The sequence below is a fragment of the Artemia sp. Qi Xiang Cuo genome, chromosome 16 (assembly GCF_049724085.1).
Source record: "Artemia sp. Qi Xiang Cuo chromosome 16, ASM4972408v1, whole genome shotgun sequence".
NCBI lineage: Eukaryota > Metazoa > Arthropoda > Branchiopoda > Anostraca > Artemiidae > Artemia > Artemia sp. Qi Xiang Cuo.
The window spans coordinates 15,377,652-15,397,773 of NC_142809.1; the positions used below are offsets into that span (position 1 = coordinate 15,377,652).

Consider the following 20,122-nt stretch of genomic DNA (forward strand, 5'->3'; position numbering starts at 1 on the left):
TAGACGAAGTCTTTAGGAAAGTGCGCTACTTGGACGTACCTGCGCTAATTTGGACGGTAAGCCCAACTCCGAGGAAAAAATTTTGCAACCAATTTCAATTTTACAACCAGTCTAACAAGCGACACTTAATGACTTGGGCAGCGTTGCCAATGCGGTATAATTCTATAGTGTTTGGTACAATTGTGAGATCTTGGTACAATGCGATGCATTTGGAAACGTAATCAAAGTTTCTGGTGCATTTTGATTTTTCTCGCTGATTTTTACTCGTATTTCTATTCCAGAATATGTTTTCTTGTTACGGTAAATATTTAACCTGTAGTTCAAATGGGACAAATAAATGGGACAAATTAATGTTGTTGAAATGGGACAAATTTAGAAGTAACATCCTTCCCTAGTCTTTATTTGAAGTACTAAACCAGTGCTTAGATTTTACTGTTAAGGCTGAGTCTCAATTACGATTTTATAGGCTGCGTCTGGCAAGATTCCTACTTATTTTTATTATTGTCATTGCTGCAATCAGCCTACCATTTTACCCCTCTAGAAGCTAGGTCCTCGGCACGCAGGGGAATAAAACTAGGACTGGGATAGGCATTATCATTTAAAACCGAGGGAACAAAGGCTGATGATTTGGAGAAAATAAGATTTTGTCTAAAACAGTTGTTATTTGGTGCAGGGGTCCCGATTTTGATTTCAGAGTAAAAAACAAATATGAAATAACACAAAAAGCATGACAAAATCAAAATACTGTATAACGTCAACACAACGTATGAAACCAAGAGAGGAAAGGAAATAATAAATGAAAAATAAAATAAAATAGGTGAGAAAACGAGGATTTTTTCAGCAAGCGGCAAAATATGAAGACGAAGAACAAGCAAATATTTTGACAAGGGCCTCCGCCAAGTCGTCCACAGTGCTATAAAAAAAATCTAACCTTTTTTTACGTCATGCAAAGCCAGTGTTGTCTTAGAATGCATTAACGTCTACACATGATGACTTCCGGATAACAGTAGATAGGCACATAAACACGGAGAATATTAGGGAACAAGCCCCGCCCCCAAACAAAACACAACTTTAGAGATCCTTACAACCTTCTTACCCCCCAGAAATATATCCCAGTGTAATATCCTGAAAGTAAGCCATATCAAAGGAAATCCTGTGGTAGTTGATGTTCTAGAAGTTGAATAAAGATCGACGCAGAGGAAGCTTTAATTAAAAATAGAAGGGAAAAAGGGGATAGACCCCGAATACATAGTTTTCACTTTAAAAAGTGGTAGAAGAGATTGGATGGACCAGAATGTAAAAAGAGTTTCAAACAGAAGTTTTAGAAAATTAAAGCATACTTGGTATGTAAAATATATCCATAGCTTGTCCTCTACAAGCTATGCTTCTTGAGACCTCTAGCGCTTAAGTGAATTTATGTATTTATTGTAGTATTTAATAAATTGAATCAATTGAATTGAAAAGGAGTTGGTAAATCCATGCCATTGGTAGCATCATTATGAAGACACCATCTACAACTCTAAGCATGACCCTAAAAGTCCAGTATGTCTTTTCTTGGCTTTGAAAATTGAAAAAGAAGGTCCACTCGAGACTATCATCTGTTAGGGGCCGCAAAGTATGCGAAATTATACTGGCGGTATTAGCGCTTCATAAAATCAAAGAATGCGAATTGCAAAAACACGTATAGAATGATTTGCCATTATAGAACTTCAAAGTTTCACGTTAAAGATTTCCGAATTTAACATATAGAGGATTCTTCAATGGAATTAGTGTCTGAAAGAAAGAGAAGAAATATCTTTGCCAGCTTTAAGAATAGACTGAGATAATCAAGTTACCTTCTTATTTCCCTTAGTTTTTCTTTATTAGTATATTTGTCAGTTCTTATCTGTAACAACCATCACACCCAAGTTTTTGGTCTGACAGAACCGGTTTATTTCTGTAGTTTCTTTCAGCTTAGCGTGAGAGAGATGGTATATATGTTACCGTGAATGTTCGCAAATTGCCGAATGTCAACATTCACCGGTGAATGTCCGAAATATTTTTTTCTCCTTGGATTTAGTCAGCGTTGCCAGTCAACTTTTTTAATTTAATGCAAAGTTTGATGATTACAGATTAGATTAGACTAGGTTTGGTTAGACGAGGTTAGGTTGGTTTAGGTTAGCTTAAGTTAGGTTTTTAACCCATTTCTGATATTTAGAACCAAAATTTAACCCAGGCTAATCCAACTTAACCAAACCTATCTTAAACTAACATAACCTAACCTAACTTTAACTTTTACCGTCATAGCTTGCATAAGACTGAAAAATCTGACTCGTCAAGCTAACTGAATCATAGCAGAGAAAAAGGAATTTCAAATAGTCACCGGTGAATGTCGACATCAACCAGATTTTGGCCATTCACGGTAACATATACACTACAATGCAGGTATATTTTCATTAAATATTTTGGTTAGGTTATGGTAGAAACCATTTAATATAATACGTTCGGGGGGGGGGGGGGTGGTTTCCATAATCCTCAGCTGTAGTTTCCATAATTTTGTTACTAAAGTATTTTATTTTTATCATACTTGAGTAAATTTCATTAGGATTAACCTAACTTTACTTCTTGAGTGCGTGCTATAACAGATAAATATATGTTTGTCTTTTTATTCTTCTTCCATGTTTTACCGATGTTTGTCATATAGTAATGATAGGGTTCTGCTTACCACGGTAAGCTATGTTATAATATTATTACTACTAGTAAACATTCACTGCAGTACTAAGCTATATGAGGCCGACATAATAGCGTACGCCCTTCCTCCACCCATATCAGTCAAAACTCTAAGGCTTAATCTCCTTCCTTTGAAGTTATACCCCTTTTTAAGCCGTATGTTATAATATATACCTATCCCATTCGTGAATCACCTAATTTTCATTTGGCCCCAGATAGATGGCTAAAAAACAAAATATTTGACAACCTTTCCTCCTTCATTCGTTAAACACGTCTTACCCATTTTAAACTTTCTTTTATTATAGCCCTAGAAACTGGAATAAAAAGAGATCTTCTGTACAGGTTGTTGTTCAATATACGACAGTCAAACAATAACCTAACATTATCCTTAGACAATGCCAAGGGATAAAACATAACAAATCTCCCTCATTCTTTCAAAGCAACCATGTTTCAAAGCCTTACTTCACTATGACTTCCATGTCTTCACTGTGGTTGTTGTTCAATATACGACAGTCAAACAATAACCTAACATTATCCTTAGACAACGTCCAGGGATAAAACATAACAAATCTCCCTCATTCTTTCAAAGCACCCATGTTTCAAAGCCTTACTTCACTATGACATCCATGTCTTCACTGTGGTTGTTGTTCAATATACGACAGTCAAACAATAACCTAACATTATCCTTAGACAACGCCCAGGGATGAAACATAACAAATCTCCCTCATTCTTTCAAAGCACCCATGTTTCAAAGCCTTACTTCACTATGACTTCCATGTCTTCACTGTGGTTGTTGTTCAATATACGACAGTCAAACAATAACCTAACATTATCCTTAGACAACGCCCAGGGATAAAACATAACAAATCTCCCTCATTCTTTCAAAGCACCCATGTTTCAAAGCCTTACTTCACTATGGCTTCCATGTCTTCACTGTGGCTTCCAGTATTCTAGTCTTAGTTCCCAGATATATTTTCCTATTTTTTTATAGCATTTTTCAACTACGAAAAAAACACTCTGCATATTTGCCATTCCCCTTTTCACACATTTTCGATATCCATTGCATTTACTAACCCAAATAAGTGAAATTATTCGTTTAATTGATTTTATAAATTAAAAAGATTATAATAAATAAATAACAAAGTAAGGAATTACTGACTAACATGACATACAGCGAAGTGTTCGGCTTGATTCAACGAATTGAATGAACGCGATTCAATCTCTGGCCACGAAAGGTCACTTAAGTTTGACTGTTAAATCCACTAAGAGTACAGCATTTCCACCATGATCTTCAAAGAAAAATTGGCTGATGATTGTATTGGACCAAGTATACAATGAACGACAACTTTATATTGGTCCATTTTTTTTCTGTGAATAAAATGAGTAGACATCATAAAAGACTCGACAAATTTACTTATTGTCGAATCAATGATATATAATTTTTTTGAAAATTTTGAAATCTGAAACAATGCTTGGCGACCCATTCGTAAAGAAAATTTAAAGACATCACTTTAAGACATAATTATTTAACCCTTAATTGGTCGGGTGGGGTAAAAATTATTCTACGTACTTATTTTTTGAGATTTCTCGATCGTGGTTCCATGTAATCTTCAACAACCCAACGAAGAATCTTGGTGATTCAGCCGACTTCCAGCGTCCATTTATAGAGGAGTAAGAGGAGTCTGGAGTAGTTTTATTTTTACCCCGCCCGAACATTTTACACCATAGTATAGGCCAACTATTATGTGTAACTCATAAGATGGAAAACTGACATAACCAACGTATCTACCGTTTGACGTTTATCAGTATAATAATAAGAAAAAGTTTGTTTAATTAGCATAATTGGCAAAATTAATGTAGCAACAAATGTCTGATCTTAGTTTCAAAAAAAAAAAAAATACAGTCACGAAGTTTGAAAACAGCCAATAAATGCCAAAGCTAGATGGCACTGGTGTTTTTTCGACACTAGCGCCAACTTCCAATCTTATAAATAACCCATATTCTTTGGCATAGGGAACAATGTTGAATCAGTAATATGTAAAATAATAATAAAAAAAACAGATAGAACCCTGGAAACCCACTTCCCTAAAGTGGTATCACTGGCACCCTTAGGGCACAAGTGATAATCATATTTGGGAGATTTGTATTCGTTTTTTATTTAATTTATTCACCCACAATAATTCCTATTTGTTTTGAACTTGACTTCTGATGTCAGTTAATTTCCACTCTTTTAAAATTCTAATAAATTCTAATAAGTTCTCTTTAATCATACTTCAGTCGTCCATCCTTAAGCAAAAATTGAAATTCTGTTTAGCCCAATTAGCAATTGTAGCATCAGCGTTGTCCCACTGAGCAATAGTGCTTTAGCCCAGAGGTTAATATCTTGTAATTTCAACATCAATGAACAAAAGATAAAAGCCAGAAGAGGCAAAATAAACACTCCATTCCACAATAATGCTGGGGATCTTATTTTCCCTTCGAAGGGATATGCTCTTGATACAGGTATCTAGTGATTCTATCAAAATGCTTCATTAGCTTTTCATCACCAGAATGGAAAACTGTTTTTGGAAAACAATATTTCCAACAAGTTCCTATTTCTTAGAAATTTCTGATCCATATCTTTTCTCCCCAAAGAGGAAGAATTAGCTTCATATATAACAAAATGAGGGACTTTGCGATAAGGCAATACACTACAAAATCATTCATCTAAGAAATCATTGGAAAAGGTTGGAAATTTCTTTTTCACTTTTCTTTAATAGAGAGAAGGATCAGATTATAACTAAATCATTACTGATGGCATACCATAAATTCTGGAATAACAAAAGGAAACATAGAGGTTCTGAAGTGCAGAAAATTTAAAAATTCATGAAACGGAACAGAGAAAGTTGGTCCTTTTTTTGAAATTTCCAACATATCTCCAGAAAAGTAAATCATTTTTTCAAACCTATTAATAGTAAAAAAAAAACAAAAAAAAAGAATCAAAACGAAATTGTTCTGAGTCCAAGTCAAATACTTAGTGGTTTTGTAATGTGGAACGTGTGAAGAACATGGAATTACCTCTTCAAGGACTGTGTCAACACTGTGTTTCTCCAAAATTCCAAAAAATAATTCTTGACAAGGCAATCTTTAAATCCTAAATCCCAATTATTTACCTTTTTTAACATTAAATTTTAATGCGGCTCATTAAATTCTTGTAATCACATTATCAGCCCAGGTGGTCCACGGATCTCAACTAAACTTGGTAAAAAGTAAAAGTAGGCATCCTAATCATGGCTTTTATGGGTTCGTACCAAATCTAACCTCTGTGGAAAGACATAGAGGGATTTTCTAAATCTTTGTGATTCTCACATCTAGCAGAATAGGTTGTCAGATCTCTTATCAAACTTGGTGGGAATAATGAATAAGCTTCTTAGTTGTGTCTTTTCAGGGTCCGTGCCTTAGCCAACCTCAGTAGGAAGATAGTGTCCCCAAATGGTTGCTATCACAACTCTACCAAACAGACTGTTGGATTTGGATAAGGATCTGTTGGATCTAAGGATGGAGTATAAATTTGTTCATCAATTCGTTCATCCAAAAGAGGGCGTTGGATCTGGAATTGGGAGGGGGGAGGGGTCGGATTCATGTCATCTACATCCGTAGGAAGGGATTATTTGATTCCAATTAAATGTGAGGAGATTATTTCAATTATGGTGCTAGAACCTTTAAAGCTTCAAGTTATATGCTTTAGGGGGTTTGAGTCAAATTACTAGATGAAATTACCATGTATACCTTAAGATTTTGTGGACGGGCATCACATTGTCGAGGGCAATCGAAACGAAACGAAAACAAGTGTATCTGTTACCATGAATGTCATTAATGTCAACATTCATTGGTGAAGTCCGAGACTGAAAAACCTGACTCGCAAAGCTAATTGAGTTTACCAAGAAAAAAAAAAGGAATTTCGGACATTCCCCGGTGGATGTCTATATTATGTAGATTTCGGACATTCACGGTAACATATCTATAACATAGTTTTTGTGGCATTGAAACCTATTTCAAGGGTTGTTTAATTCCACAGACAATTCCATAAAAAAAATAGAACATTTAACGGTCCCCTATAAGTCAAAATCACGCATTTTTCACACATAGGTTACATATTCGGGACCATAGTTGCATGACTCATGGGTCGCAGCCACGGCAAAACTTCAAGAGGTTTTAAGACTCGAGGTCTGGCTAAGTTTTGAAAAGATAATATTAGTATCCTATCTATGGATTCCAGCGCGCCCATAGCAGATTCCCATAGGATTTCCAGCTCGCCCATAGCCGATTTTTATTTATTTTTAAAGCTGGAAATGAAAAAAGAAGGAAAATTTCTTCTTTTTGCACTGAAGATGGCTGAGCGGAAGTTTCAGTTGAAATATTAGCATTTTCCTTCTTTTTGTCACTGATTGCTAACTGCCTCGTTTTCTTCGTTTCCTCCATTTTGTCGTTTAGTAATTTTGCAAGATTTATACTGACAATAGTCAATATTTATGAAACCACGCTCATTGACAGGCATTGTTTTTGGTGACCGGCGTTTACCGGCTGGAAAATGCCCCCCGCGGAAAATACCCCCCCGGCAGAACATGCCCCCCAGAAAATACCCCCCCCCCGTGGAAACTAAGGCTTTCAAAACTTGAAAATTTTGTTGAGTTTTATTTTTTTTATTTCCGTAGGGGAAAGGAGTTTTGGTACTTGTATATTATGGGCTACTCACTCAAGTTTACGCTGTGTAAAACTCGAGAACAAACCGGTGTCTTCGTTAGTCTTTTTCAGCTTAGCGCGAGACAAGACAAAGACAAGTGACAGAATATATAAGAAATATATAATTTGGGCTATATATTTGCACACAAGGGGGGGGGGGAAAGTAAGTATTTGGACAGTTCGAAGTCAGAAAACAATTCTTTCGAGGTATATGGCCACTGAAAAAATTACATAAGAATAGCGAGGTTTCTGGAAACTTTGTTAAAAAAAAAAAAAAAAAAAAAAAAAAAAAAAAAAAAAAAAAAGCATAAAGTAAATGTAATGTTTCATTTATGTGTTTTTTCCAAGTATTAAGTGTTTTTTTTTCCAATTACCGTTTTTCCATGTATTAAGTACTATTATTAGGTTAATGCAATGTTTCATTTAAGAGTTTTATGATGATCGCTAATCAAAGTTTATGTTATTTGTGCCTTTCATTTAAACAAAAAAAAAAAGCATAAAGTAAATATAATGTTTCATTCAAGTGTTTTTTCCAAGTGTTAAGTGTTTTTTTTTTCAATTACCGTTTTTCCATATTTTCCACGGGAGTATTTTTCGGGGGGGGGGGTATTTACTGGGGGGAGGGTACTTTACACGGTGAGTATTTTCCGGGCGGGATTTTCCGTGGGGGGAGGTATTTTCCGCGGGGCATTTTCCGAGGTTGTGTATTTTCCACGGGGGGTATTTTCCAGGGGGGTATTTTCCACGGGGGGGGGGGTATTTTCCGGGGGGTAAACGCCTAGAACCGTTGTTTTTGTATGTTTACGCTAGGTTCTATAGTCTAATTCAAAACATCGTCAAGGAGGGGCCCAGAACCCCCTTCATACGGACACCAGGGCAGCTTCAAAATCTGAAATGGCAGCATCTACAAAATGATGAGCATTTACCTTTCAGCGCTCCAAAGTCCAATAAAGACCAAAGAATACAATGCAAAGAATACAATACAAAACACCAATGCATTTTAAAAGAATATAAATTTACCCCTGAATATATTTTTCTCGTAAATATCAGAATTTGTGTTTCTTGAATTTGTGTAAAAACAATCTAAAGATGACATCCATGACGCCAAAACAAAATAAGCTCACTTTTAGTTATTTTTCATTAATAATAAGTTTTATTTCCCTTCGATAGATATATTCTAGATAAAAATCCTATAATTCTATAAAAGCAGTTCGTTAATATTCGTTCCCAGGAATCATCCTTAGAAGACTCGATGTTTCCAGCAATTTTCTAGTTTTTAGAAATTTTTATTCACTCCATTCCCTGAGGAAGGTTGAATACCAGTTCTCAATAAAACAAAATGAAGAATTTTACAGCAAGGGAATAACACGGAAATTCATTCATCTCAGAAACATTTGGGAGGTTACGAAATTCAAAGATAAAACTTTTCGCTTTCTTAGTAATAAAGTCAAGCAATAGAGCGTAAAGAGCTGAAATATTCGGAGCTGTGACACACAATAAAATTGGAAAGTAATAAAATGAAATTCAGAAATGCTGTTATATAAGAAATAAATAACATCAACTGGCGATCAAAACGACAAAAAGGGAAGAAACATGGACCCAATTGGAGCACATCAGGTTACAAAGCAGAATATTTTCAGCCCTAAATGGAAAAACCAAATAAAAATCCATTCATGTTTAGTGACGTATCTTCACCTGGTAGTGGGCACATTTAGGCTTATTAGGGAAAGGTATAGAAAAATTCAAAATATTTCTGCTAATATTATAAAGAAGATGCAGAAGTTAATCCACAGAAAATCGATAGAGCAAACATTTGGTAGAACATTTCTAGGCTATACCAAAGAGTATAGGTATAGTGGGAAGGCCGTACAAAGAGTATAGGTATAGAGGGAAGGCCGTACAAAGAGTATAGGTATATTGGGAAGGCCGTACAAAGAGTATGGGTATAGGTATATGAGTGGGAAGCGCAAGTGACCCAAAAATTTGAAACATTTGTGAATAATTCAAATTTCTTTCAGAATGTGGGGCTGAGCTTAGGCAACGAATAGGTACTATTTGAAAGATAAAGATGGCTTTAAACGATTGTTTGCCTGTTATTTCAAGCGAATTAATGGTCCTATGTCAATTCTAAATTCTTGGTCAACCTTCTTAAGATCATAGGCGGGCGTGCCTTGTTTGCCTCTCATTACAGGCAATCCAACGGTCTGATGTCAATTTTAAATTCTTGGTCAACATGCCTCAGACTCTAGGCAGGCATGCCTTTCCAGAAACTAACAAACAAGTATGTGTCCAATAAGAGAGTCATGCATACTCCCGCCATTTACCCGTGCCCCAGCCATTTCAACACTTGCCTCTCAATTACTTGGACTATCTGTCTTGGATTTTCTCTGTCTACAATTAGCCATGTCTTGACGCAACCTATGCAACCTACTGCAAAATACTTGATAAATTCAATTCAACTGGCAGACTGATAACTGGCATTCATATACTCTTAATAATGTTTTTCCTTAGCTAAAACTGCCATATCTTCTCCCTTGAATAGATCGTAAGTTTTAAAAATGTCAGAATGTACGGTTATATTCTTTCTCTCCTCGTATTTATTTTGGGATCCCACAGGGAGCTTTATTAGAACCACTTATACTTTTTATTATTTTAGTGACCTGGGAAAGGATTTTCCCTGCAAAGAGAATTTTCTGAATGACTCATCAATCTGTGAAACCTGCAATGTAAAAGCCCCTTGAAACCCTTTTTGCCGATAAAGCCAACACCTTAAATATGGTAGTGAGTGCCCCTAAATCAAACATCCTTACAATCAGTATCCTCAACCGCGTTTGTCTCCTTTCTAATCCCCCAAAAATGGCTATAGCTCCAGTTAAACTCCCTGACCTTATTTTTAATAGTAATGAACATGAACGTCATAAATATTAGATGTCATAAATATAATTCTTTATTATACATATTAGATTTCTTTGTCATATCGATATTATATTTTTTTATTATAAATATTAGATGTCATAACGTCATAAATATTAGAACGTCATATATTAGAGGAAAATGAATGTCATAATTATCGTTAAATAACTTAACGCATTCCCCTCTTTCCTCGAATTTTTGAATAAATTTAAGTGGCCTAGGACAAATCACCTGCGCGTGTCTCGCATACTCATCTTTCAAAGGGGCTTAGCGATACAATATAATCTATTCAGAAGCTTTCTATCTGGATTGTATACAAAGAGAGTATAATTATACCTTATTCCTTCATTCTTAAAACTGCCGACCTTACTAACCTGGAGGCTTAATACACAGTATTTATCTTCATTTTGCCATATCCACGTTGATTAACATGCGTACCAAACCTGTTTTTGTAACGTTCACAGCCCCGCTAAAACCTTTCTAGCCTAGTCAATAGTCCCAATATGTTCCTCACTCCGTACCCTTAACGAAAGGTATTTTTATTCCTGCTAAATGCCACAGCAATAAAATGTTCTACCATATCCCCTCGCCTTGTTGACTGTTTTTTCCTTATCAGTTATAGTCAAAACCCATTTTCCTAACAGGCTAAACACCAGAGTTAGAATCCGATTTCATCGATAATGTTCAGCTTGTTATCTATCAAAACCGCCCATATCTGCAGTGGTGAAGTGGGCTAAAATTTCTGTACCAGTAGGCATCTGAATGCAATCTTATATAGTGCAAGGAGAAGGAGAAACATTTAATTGCCACAAGATATGAACGAACTTAATATACATTTAACGTTTAATATACTATAAGAAGGCTAAAGGTTTAATTCTATTTAAATAAATAAAATTAAAGAAGTAAATTCTTTTTTATAATAAATAAAACTGAATATGTAAAACTTGAGTTGTGTAGTTTATATTTTCATTTCAATGCTCTAACAATTGGAAAAGGGAATATTCGTAGTATAATTCGCTTTCAATGAACCGCCAATGACGCAGTAGGCTTTAGATTTTTACAGTTAGGGAAGAAGGCATAAACTAAATTCTTGTTTGTAGTAAAACTAAATTTATCGTGAACGGTTTTGGGAAGAAATAAGATTAAACTAAATATTTGATATGTGATATCCACTGCTGAAAATCCCATCATTTCAAAATTTAATATTACTGTAATTTCATTTTTATTTTCAATGTTGTAATAAGTATTTAAGAAAATATTTGTAATATAATTCATTTTCAGTAAAGCGCCAATGACGCAGTAGTTTTTATACTTTACAGTTAGAGAAGGAGGCAGTACTCATACTCTTGTGTGTAGTGATTTTTGTTCGTTTCAATCTTGATTCGCATATTTAATTAAAGCTTTTTTTGTTTTAAGATTTATTTATTCATTTATGTTTGTTTGGTGTATGATTGTTTATGTAGTTTATGTTCGTTTTGGGTTCCATTTATGCTACAGTAGTAAGATATTTTTGTTCATTTTAAGCTTGATTTACATATTCAATTTTAGCTGAACTCATTTTAAGATTTACCTATTCATTTATATTAGTAAAATAAAAGAATAAAAACAAAAGCAATACGAAACCGGAAGAATGAAACAACAAGACTATATAAGACAACGAGAGACATTTTTTTTAAAAATAAAACAAAAAAAAATTGACTCCCCTCCCCCTCCCACACAAAAAATCAAGCCAAATGTATTTAAGCTACTCCAACCCCATCCAGATAATAAGGGCCCAGCCTAACGCAAGTTAGATTTTAATTACTTTTAGTTTTATTGACGAGCAATTCTTATTTTTCCCTTCTCTTCTTCACCCGATTAGTTGCAATTCCTTTTTTTATTATTGTTAGACGTTTCTGTTCTTTTCTGTTTTTTATCGACATTGAGCATACCTTGTTTGACGCATCTAAAGATATATTAGCGGTCTTTTTTTATCTTTCCTTGTCCTTTTTCGGTGGCCGGCATTTACCCCCCACCCCCGAAAATACAACCCGCACAAAACACCCCTCCCCCAGGTAAAATGCCTCCAGAAAAAAACAGAGATAATCCCCCCGCCCGGAAAATATCACCCCCACGCAGCTGGTTGGTCTCCAATACCTTTGGACTTAAAAAAAGGACTAAAACGCCCAATTTCTTATCTACTAAGCACAGTCCAGTTTCTTTGACCCTTAGGCGGAGGTTTGGATAAGGAAGGGGCAATCCTCCTCCTGTACAGAATAAATTCTACTCATTTTGGGGTTTAATGTCATTCTTCACCTACAGAATAACAGCATAGACCAGAAATATACCCAGAAATCATAAGGGAGTTTGATGCGTTTTTAAAAGTTTCTTTCGTACCCCTCCCCCCCAAAAAAACTTTGCTGGTAAATACCCTTTTGCAGGCTTTTTGTTGGAAAACTTTTCACGGAGGGGATTACCGATATGATTTTAAAAACAATCAGAAATTAAAGTCTTTTTCAAATGAAATTGCACAAGAAACATATTCCACCTGAGATCGTCCACAAGAAAGTTTCTGGGTGGAATTTTTAGCTAAATGAAATTGTCTTGGGGAATTTCCTGGAGGGGGGGGATTTTTACGTGAAAAGAGCTTTCCACAGTATAATTTTTCTCCTCCTTCCTCCGTGCAGGAAAAGATTTTTCATGGAAGAGAGCCATATTTCCCGGTATTATTTGAGAACGACTGGAAATTTTTTTTTTTTAAGTTTTATCTTAACTGAAAGTAAGGAGCAACATCAAAACTTAAAATGGACACAAATTATTACGTATACTTTAGTATATAGATATACGTATATACTATAGTATGGTTAAGTATATAGCATATGTACACTTTTAATTAATAATATGTATATGTATATATGTATAATATGTATATGTATATGCATATGTATACTTTTAATTAACCGTAAATTTTGACTTTTTGTCCCAACCCTTTAATATGAATAGTAAACTTATTTTTTAATTTCCAATCATTAGTTAAGAAAAAGCGTCGGTGGGTACAGAGTGGGGAAAGAGGATGGTGCCTGAGACCACCTTGAGGGAGCTGGATTTTCCGGCATGATCTGATTAACAATCAGAAATTAAAATTTAAAAATGAGTTGTTTTTTTCCACTGAAAGTAAAGAAAAATATTGAAAAAGACAAAAATTAGTGCATATATGAGTGGGGTTGCTCCCTTCTAAATCCCTTGCTCTTTAAACCAAAGACTCTATTGGTTTGGCTAAGCTTTTATTCTCATTAAACGGCCCTACAATGCTTGTGAAGTCTTTTTTAAAGAATTGAGAAAAAAGTCAAAATTTAGCGTGAAAGAGAAGCTTAGTAGGGGGAAGCCCCCCTCACATATGGAAAATTTTTATTTATTTAAAGTTTTAATACGGGTCCTTACTTTTAGTTTAAAAACTTGTTTTTTCTCTTAAAATTTTGTTAAGTCGTTAATTTCATAAAAGCGTTACTGCATTGAATATTAAAAATACTTTAATAACAAATACCAAATTATTGAAAACATCAGTGCGGCAAATTGTTGCTTTTGAGAGTTATCATTTCCTAACAAATGTGTGTGAGATCAAAATCCAAAGAAAAGTACAGGTCTTAGTGGTAGTTCTCAAAGCTTTATGACCCTTTGAACCAGAAATTACTGTTCTAGGCCATTCAAGGACAAAGAAAACATGACTTTCGGGAATTTTATATAGTTGAAAACACCTCTCTAAGATGTTGTGCGAGATATATTTGAAAGTACCTTGTTTTCTTTATCCTCGTCACGCGGTAAGTATCGCTCCAAGCCTTACTTAGACCACTCATTTCATTTCTATTCAAATAAACAAAATGAAATTCTTTAATCCTGAAATTTAAAAATCTTAGACCCTTCGCGCCATAATTGTCATTTTTATGTTTCACCTATTTTAAAATAAGTGTTCAAAAATGCAAATACAAGCGGAATTACACTTTTAAGAGATAGATTTTCAAAATATCCGCCACTTCACGGCAGAAAACACCTTTTTCAGATTATCCACTCGTCGTTTATAAAAGGTTTTCTCCACTCCAACCTTTTTTTTAAATTTAATAAAGTCTGCATGCTTTTGATTTTTCGGCATATTTTTGCAACAGTTCACAAGAAAAAGGGTTATGAATTTGCGGAATTTATTGGGCAACTTAAAACCAATTTTAGTCATATTTTGGCTAATATGGCTAATTTTAATCAGATTTTCTTCGGCACATAGTTATTATCCATTGTCAAAAACTCGTTTCTACCATAGTCCGAAATGAATTTACGGAATTTATTGGGCAACATAAAACCAATTTTAGTCATATTTTGGTCAATATGGCTAATTTTAGTCAGACTTTCTTCGGCACATAGTTATTATCCATTGTCAAAAACTCGTCTCCGCCATAGATCCTAAAAAGCTCAATTCAAAACGTTTAAAATCATCAGTCTAAATGTTGAAAACTAGTATCTTTCACTGTCACAGTTTTCATAATATTGAAATACTGAAAGCATTCGGACCACCAGAAAAGCAAACTGCTGCAAATCAAGGATCAATACTTCTCTCTCAAGTGTACAAACATTGCTTAAGCCAGCTTAAGACCAGACACCGAAGTCTCCAAGACTTAGGGTTGAATATTCGTGCAATCCTAGATCCATCCTGATCACTACATTAGTTTCTGATACAGATTAACAGAGACAGTTATATGAAAGAAAAGCGACAATAAAAGTGTGAAATTAGTAAAATTCACTAGAAATGAAACGCATGCTTAAATAGTTGGGCTTATTTTAAACAACAGACCGGGGCCTGTTATATCCCATCCATGAAAAGGTCTTTATCTGGGGTTATAAGAATATGCCATCTAGTTTTCTCAGAGAACATCCCACTATGTTTTCCCATAGAAGCGAAAACATAATTGGATGTTTCTGCCTTCTTGAACTTACTTAGACAGTTCATGTTTGTTACTAATTTAATTAACTCTTTTGAGCTAATATTCCACGCCTCACGCACTTCTGTATTGAATCTGACAGTCATCTTGACTGTTAAGCTATCAAACCATTTATACTATTTTTGTTTTGATCCGAGCTGTTTCGGATAACGAATTCGCTCAGCGAATTTCTAGTATGTGGTAAAATTAGATAAACAAATTGGAATTAAGCTTCTTTTCTGAAAATATAATGCAACAATAACAACTTACACAGCTCTTACTGATCCTTTCCTTGACAGGGGTGATTTCTCATCGGATTCACTTTCTTTTAGTTTTTCATTTCTATACCTAGTAGACAGGCTTCTTCTTAAAGGTTCTGTGTCATCTGCAATGCCGCTTTTGCTTGACAAGGAAGATATGGTATCATTCAGTAAAGCATGAGAGGGCAGAGAGGAGTATGGCGAAGCGTCCTCTTTCAAACTAAAAAATTGTTATACTAGACAGAACACCGTTTATAATTGTCAAGAAAGATTTGGTATCATCCAGTAAAGCATGAGAGGGCAGAGAGGAGTATAGCGAAGCATCCTCTTTCAAACAAAACCAACGTTATACTAGAGAGAATATCGTTTTTCCTTGACAAGGATGATACTGTTTCAGCATGAGAAGGTAGAGAGGAACAGGGTGGAACAACCTTTTTCAAAATTAAAACATGCTTCACGTTTAAAGAGAAACCGGTAATCAATAAGAAAACTTTGTACCAGCCAAGAATGCGTATTTTTGAAACTAAGTACCTTTTTTTATTCATTTAGGAAAATTCTCATGTTTTCTCGGTATTTTGATTAAGGCTATGTAGCTCGGCCGTCCAAAATCAAAATCCAAAACCTGAAACAGAAAGTTTTTAGTCATTGTAGGCTAAAGGGGAAGGGTTGCTTGGGAAATAGTGGCAAATTTGATGGCAACTTTTTAGCCAATTTAATTGTGCAAACTCAGTTAGATTAGAAAAGTATTATAGTATCTAGATTCAAATGAAATAGTTTCAATTGAGATTAGACTGACAAAATTTTGTAAAAGAACCGGTTACAAAAAGACCTCTAAGGCTTGCTGCCAAAAAAGCAAGATTAGCATCGAAAACTTGTATTTAATTATTTTATTTCATTTGAAAGAATTTTATCGTTTCACATTCTTTATTTATCAGACCTGGTTGAACTTCGCTGAAGTAATTATGCTAGGGCTGTTTTAAAAGTTTTTTTTTAATATCTTTAGTTTTAAAGTTCGCATTTTAATATATTTTAATGTCTTTTATATGTATATATATATATATATATATATATATATATATATATATATATATATATATATATATATATATATATATATATATATATATATATATATATATATATATATATATATATATATACATATATATATATATATATACATACATACATACATACATACATACATACATATATATATATATATATACATATATATATATATATATATATATACATATATATATATATATATATATATATATATATATATATATATATATATATATATATATATATATATATATATATATATATATATATATATATATATATATATATATATATATATATATATATATATATATATATATATATATATATATATATATATATATATATAATTTTGTTGGTGTTGTGCTGAAGACGGCCCTTGGACATAGGGTAGAAATATCCACTGAATTGAATTTCACTGTCTTGAGAAAAATTTTCCCTATTGTTTCTAAGTGTGTTTGTTTGTTATGAAAAGGCAGTGTGGTCTTTGTCGCTATTTACGTCTAGACTATGGGGAGCAGTTGACCTATGATATCTTTTATTTTATTAGTTTAGGTAAAAAACATGCTAATATTATCAATCAACAAAAATTCTTAGAATCCTGAAGAGATGAAAGTCTTATTCCTAAGTCTTTAAGATATAAATTACATTTAAATACCGGAAAGAAGCGCAATTCTCTCATACACAACAATTAAAAACCATAGTCCATATTATTAAGGACAAAAAAAAACAAAAAAGACATATCATTTCTTTCAAAAGAAAAACCTTCTAAATTTCATTTTTTATTTTGAAAACCTGTCCACTGCGGATTTTTCTCAAGTTGTTAGATTAGAAGGGAATTTGTTTAGCGATGATTTTCACTTGTCAAAGGAACGACTATATACAAAATTGGAAAGCTTGGGGGATGAATATTCGATGAGAGACCGTATTTATTCTCCAAGATTGGCTCCTGGACCCGCTATTGTTAACCTCTCTTCTAGAACGTTTGAACCCCAGGAAATCCAAACCCTGCAAAGGTCCAAAATTCTCTTTTCTACTGAAACAAGATCCAGTGGCAGATATAGTTTCCTCTCTAGAGTCCACATTGCATAAATACTACACATGTGTTTCTAGCTCAGATGAAGTTAGGTCTTGTCTTATAAATACCCTTTATAACAGCCAAAAAAAAGTTAAGTCTCCTACCAATTTTACACCAAAAAATTTGCACGACATAAAAATATTATCTATTCTCCGCAAAGATCCGTCTGTTATAATAACCAAAGCAGACAAATGCAATTCACTTGTTGCCAAGGATACGACAGATTATGACAACAAAATCTATTCCCATTTAAATGATAAAACTACATATAAAACGATACCTAATAATCCTACTGATCAGTTGGCTAATAATGTTATAAATGAATTAAAGAAGCTAAAACAGAATGGTAAAATCACCCCACAATTATATAATAATTTTTTCCCTTGTGGCAGCTTCTGACCAAAATTTTACGGTTTACCAAAATTACATAAACAAGGCATTCCCTTAAGACCTGTCGTAGCATGTGCTAAAGTGCCCGCTTGGGTTTGCACAGCTTTCAAACTTTACTGTATTCCTTAAATTCCTATATTAGTAATTCGGCAGAATTAGTTGAAAAACTTAATAACAAATGTAATTCAGAAAACACAATAGCTAGTAGTTTTGACATTTCCTCCATGTATACGAATATAGATCTGGCTATTTTTAATTATTATTAAAAACAGTAATTATTAAAGATAAAATATTAAATAAATTATTAAATAAATTAAAATTATTAAATAAAACAGTATATTATAAAAGAGTAAGTACTAGAAACAAAGTAGAAGAAAATTACCACTTAATCGAAGATTCAGCGACAGGAATTGATTGTGAAGTTTTAATGACCCTACTTAAAATTTATAATAAGTTTTCAGTGTATTTTCAGTTCCGTGATTCCTTTTATCAACAAATAAAAGGGCTACCAATGGGAGCACCTTTATCCAAACTGCTGGCGAATATTTATGTCAGGAGCAATGAGAATTGGGCATTAAGTTCGTATTTTTTAAGACATATCTATTGGGGTCGCTACATGGATGGCATAATTTCACTTTGGAATTATGGGGAAAGTGAACTTCGATATTTTTTAGATCATCTTAACACTTATGATAGAAATTAGCAGTTTACCCTAGAAACTGGAAACAAATTACCGTTTTAGATGTGTCAATTATTCGTAGTACTGATAAGCTGGATTCTACTATCTTTAGAAAACCAACGCAAAACAATAGATATCGTTATTTTAAATCTCATTGCCCCCCCCCCCACAGGTTAAAAAAGCAGTTGTAACTTCTCTCATTAATCGTGCCCTTAACATTTGCTCCGATTCACACATAAAAGCAGAAATAAATCTTATCAGGTATATTCTTTTTGGTAATGGATACCCCATTCTTTTTATCAATAATACAATTAACCGTAGACTAAAAAGACATTCCCGTGAAATCAAAGATATTTCCTAATGTGAGGCTCCTGATAAGCCCTCAAATATAATCTATCTTCCGTACACCCCAAAAATCGCAACAAAATTAAAAAATATTTGCGCAAACATAACTTATATGTAGTTTTCACTAATAATTTTAAAATCACAAACTTCTTAAACTCTGGTAAAGATAAAACCCCAATTACTCGCCAAAGAGGGGTTTATCACATACCATGTGACTGTGGCAATTACTATGTTGGCATATCTCATCAGAATCTAGAAAAACGCATACACCAGCATAAAGAAGACATAGATAAAGTATTAATTTCTTATAGTTCTCATAATTCTTTTGATTCTGCTTTAGGGAGCCATATTTTTGATAACCCCAGCCACACAATAATTTTTGAAAAATCTTCTCTCATTAGTAATGATTTAGGCATCAAACAATTAGCTCAGGAGTCAATTGAAATTAGACTCAAAATAGATAATAATATTTCTTTAAATAGGGACTTAGGAGAATATTCATTAAATTCTTTATACACAAATTTAATTAAAAGTGATCTAACTAAATATTTTACTAAACCAATAGACAATAGCAATGAAACTGTTACAGAAAGACCTATAAGGCTTGCTGCCAAAAAAGCAAGATTAGCTTTGAAAACTTGTATTTAATTATTTTATTTCGTTTGAAAGAATTTTATCATTTCATATCATTTTATGTATCAGTCCTAGTTGAACTTTGTTGAAGTAACGATGCTAGGGGTGTTTTAAAAGTTTTTTAAAAACATTTTTAGTTTCAAAGTTGGCATTTTAATGTAAGTTTTTATGTATATATTTTTGTTCGTGTTGAGCTGAAGACGGTCCTTGGACATAGGACCGAAATACCCAATGAATTGTATTCCACTCTCTTGATCCAAACCCTGCTTTTGTGTAGGTGTTTTTGGTGTTTTTCTTCCTATTAGTCGTAACATTTGTCCTAGAGACTTCAGACGATCTTTAGCCTATAAGTATTACAGTGATTCTCATTGCTCCAATA

The 20,122-nt window shown here is 33.6% G+C and overlaps 1 protein-coding gene and 1 pseudogene across 2 annotated transcripts in view; one reads left to right on the forward strand and one right to left on the reverse strand.

Moving 5' to 3' along the window:
- The window catches only part of LOC148942614 (CAP-Gly domain-containing linker protein 4-like), a 208,731-nt gene that overhangs the window by 35,930 nt on the left and 152,679 nt on the right, over positions 1 to 20,122 (reverse strand). For both annotated transcript variants that reach the window (XM_089102485.1, XM_089102484.1), the window contains exon 10: positions 15,558 to 15,767. In XM_089102485.1, the coding sequence (XP_088958611.1) occupies positions 15,558 to 15,767 (210 nt within the window). The remainder of the gene's footprint in view (positions 1 to 15,557; positions 15,768 to 20,122) is intronic.
- Positions 18,703 to 19,758, forward strand: LOC148942615 (uncharacterized; annotated as a pseudogene).